We start from the raw sequence: 2933 nt of genomic DNA, 5'->3' as shown, positions 1-2933 counted from the left end.
CTTCCTCCCCCCCTCCCAGCTGGGGCCACGGGTCTAATGCGTCTCTACCTCTGCCCGCAGGGAGTCCACGGACGCCGACTTGGTGAGTAGCTCTGCCAGCTGGGGAGGGGTCCAGGGGGTCTGCTCTGCCCATGCCTGGCCCACAGCTATTTTTTAGCCAGGGGAGTGGGGACAGGGCACTGGGGTGGGGGCCCTAGTCTGTGTGGATGCTGGCACAGGCCAGGCCAGGAGAGTGGGGGGACCCATATGGTGCCATCTCCCCCAGACCTGCCCGGAGGTGGATGAGGAGGGCTTCACTGTGCGCCCCAGCGTCAACCAGAACAGTATCCTTGGCCGTGCTGGGGGCGGGCGTCGTGGCTGGCAGGAGTCATGGGGGCAGGGAGGGAAATGCCCTGGGGCCAGCCAGGGTTTGAGCCACGCCAGGGAGTCTGCGGCTCCACGTGCTGCCCGGCCTCGTGCCTGCTAGTGCGGGGGGTGACCCAGGGAGGAATCCGCCCCCCAGCGAGCGGCGCATCCCGTGGCCCCGGCTGCTATTTCCTTCCCCCCTGGCTCTATCTTGTTGGCTGGGAAAAACTGCTGAGTAGATCTGGCAGCTTCCTGTTGTGCAGGCCGGGGTGGGGGGGCCTTGTCGGAGGTGCCAGACATCTGCCCCCCCCCCCTTCCCTGATGTGGCTGCACAACACCCAGTGCTTGGGCTCGGCTGATCTCCTGGCTTCCCCCCCCCCAAGCTAGCACCCATGGGGCAGCCCTCAGGGCCTGGCCTGAGCCAGGAGGCTACAACACCCAGCTCCCAAGCTGCTATAGGTAGACCTGGCTGGGGAAACTGAGGCCAGGAGAAGGGCAGGACGAGGATGGGGTCACTGGGGCTGGTGGAGCAGAGCGTCCTGCTCCGTGCCAGGCTGGAGGGAGGAGGAGGAGAGCACCCGTTCCCTGGCTGCAAGGGGCAGACACGGAGCAGCTGCTGCAAAGCCATTTTGAGCCCCAAAGCCTCTCCCCTGCCGGGGTCTCGGTTGTAGCCGTGTTGGTCTAAGAGTCTAGGCAGACAAAACTCCTGGGGCAGAGGTGACAATCTTTTATTAGACCAACTAAATAGTTGCAAAAGAAAGTAGTTTTCTTTGCAAGCTTCCGGGCTCAGACGCCCTTCACCAGGCACAGGAGAAATCGAAGAGGTCCCTGCCAGCCCCCGGGGTCTCTAAATGGGGTGAGGCCATGGCAGACATAGCTGCAGGGTCCCGTGTCCTGTGTCCCAGCATGACCCCCCCCAACCCTGTGGTCATGCTGGGGCCGGCCGCGCCGGGCACCTCGGTGGTGCTATCAGTGCTGGGAGCATTGGCGTGGCATGGGCTGCGGCGGCGTGGCCAGATCCTGTCGTGCCACGGGGCAGGGGCACCTCCTAGCGGCCAGCAGGGTTCACAGCAGCGGGTTCCCGGCTTTGGCCTTGACGGTGCCGCAGACGAGGCCGAGAACCACGGCTGCTCGTCCAGCGACTCGGATTACGACGACGACGAGCCGCGCAAGTTCTACATCCACATCAAGCCGGTGCAGCCCCGCGAGGCGGGCGGCAGCGCTGAAGCCACCGACGAGCAGCTGAAGGCCACGGTGGGCAACCTCATCCTGCCCCCCAGCATTGGGGTGAGACGAGCACTGGGGGGGAGCTAGGGAGGGGTCCAGGAGCACAGCGGGGTGGGCCACTGGGTGAGGGCAGGGCTGGGGGTCTGTGGGGCTGCCCCATGCTAACCTGCCCCCTCCTCCTCCCACAGGGCACAGTGAAGAGGCAGTCATCCCGTAAGTGGGCACGGGGGTGGCGGGGGCTGCTGGGATCCTTCCTGTGCTGCCCCTCTGGACCCGGCGGCACTGCACTAATGCTGCCCCTTTGGTCGTTCCCCAGGACACGTGTCTGCGCTGAGCACGGCCCCGGCGGACGTGGCGCTGGCTGCGGGTGAGGCGAGAGTGGGGCGGTGGCGGGGGGTGGGCACGGCCGGCATTGCCCAGCGTGACCGGGGGTCCCCAGCGGCTCCCGTTGCCCTGCAAGAGCTGGCGGGGCGGCTCCAAGGGGGCTGTGGCTCCTCCTGGCAGCTCAGGGCTCGCCCCCCTTCCTTTCCCAGCAGGTGAGCCCACTGGGAAGGCCAAGCCATGCCACCCCGCGGCCCGGATCAACAGGTACAGGGAGCCTGGGCATGGGGGACGTTGTGCCCCTTTTCTGGGCCTGGTGGCAGGGTGGCTGGGGGCTGGCAACATGGGGTGTAGGGGCTCCCTGCGTTCACCCGGTGAGGAAGGAACAGGGTCCCCCTTGGTGCAGCTGGCCCCATGCTCCCTGCCACCGGCTCTGCTGGCTCCGGGCACGGCCCACCCCGGGGCGGTGGGGGCGGGGGCACGGGCAGCGTGTGCCTGGGCCTCCTGACTGTCCAGCCGTGCTCTCTCCTCAGCTACATTGGGAAACGCCGGCTGGATGCGGCCTCTTCCACCGCCCTGTTCGGGCCCCCGCTGGAGTCTGCCTTCGAAGCGGAGGACTTCCCGGGTACCGGTGGGGGCCGGGCGGCTTTGTCCTGGGCCGCCATGCCCCAGCCCCGCTCCGTGGGGGGCGGGAGGGGATGCTGCGTGGGAAGGGGGTGGCTGAGGTCGGTGAACCCAGGCGTCCAGGCGGGTGCTCGGAGCCGGGGGCTCCCCGGGCCCCCAGGGCAGGAGCTGGGGTGGGCGGGTGCTCGCCGGAGGCTGTGACACGCGCCCGTGTCTCCTCAGCGTCCCGCGCCTACGTCCTCGCCTCCAGCCCCTCGCCCTTCTCCTCCTCGTCGCCAGAGAACGTGGAAGACTCGGGGCTGGACTCCCCGTCGCACCCGGTCACCGGCCCCTCGCCCGACTCCCGGCCCTGGACCCCGCGGCCCGGCACTCCCCAGAGCCCCCTCTCCCGCCAGGCGTCCAAGGACTCCCCCCCC

General features: G+C 68.5%; 1 protein-coding gene across 1 annotated transcript in view; it reads left to right on the top strand.

Annotated features, from left to right (window-relative positions):
* Positions 1–37: 37 nt before the first annotated feature.
* LOC109318682 (F-BAR domain only protein 1-like) overlaps positions 38–2933 on the top strand; it is a gene marked incomplete at its 5' end in the record, with an annotated part of 6534 nt that continues 3638 nt past the window's right edge. Inside the window, 9 exon segments of the mRNA XM_019548059.1 lie at positions 38–82; positions 266–323; positions 1454–1632; positions 1761–1785; positions 1889–1939; positions 2106–2160; positions 2427–2518; positions 2740–2928; positions 2931–2933. The exon segment at positions 2931–2933 is cut by the window's right edge and continues 417 nt beyond it. Coding sequence (XP_019403604.1) covers positions 38–82; positions 266–323; positions 1454–1632; positions 1761–1785; positions 1889–1939; positions 2106–2160; positions 2427–2518; positions 2740–2928; positions 2931–2933 — 697 coding nt within the window.

Source organism: Crocodylus porosus, unplaced genomic scaffold, assembly GCF_001723895.1.
Source record: "Crocodylus porosus isolate Cpor-Errol unplaced genomic scaffold, CroPor_comp1, whole genome shotgun sequence".
Taxonomy (NCBI): Eukaryota; Metazoa; Chordata; order Crocodylia; family Crocodylidae; genus Crocodylus; species Crocodylus porosus.
This window is presented reverse-complemented; position numbering and strand designations above follow the sequence as displayed.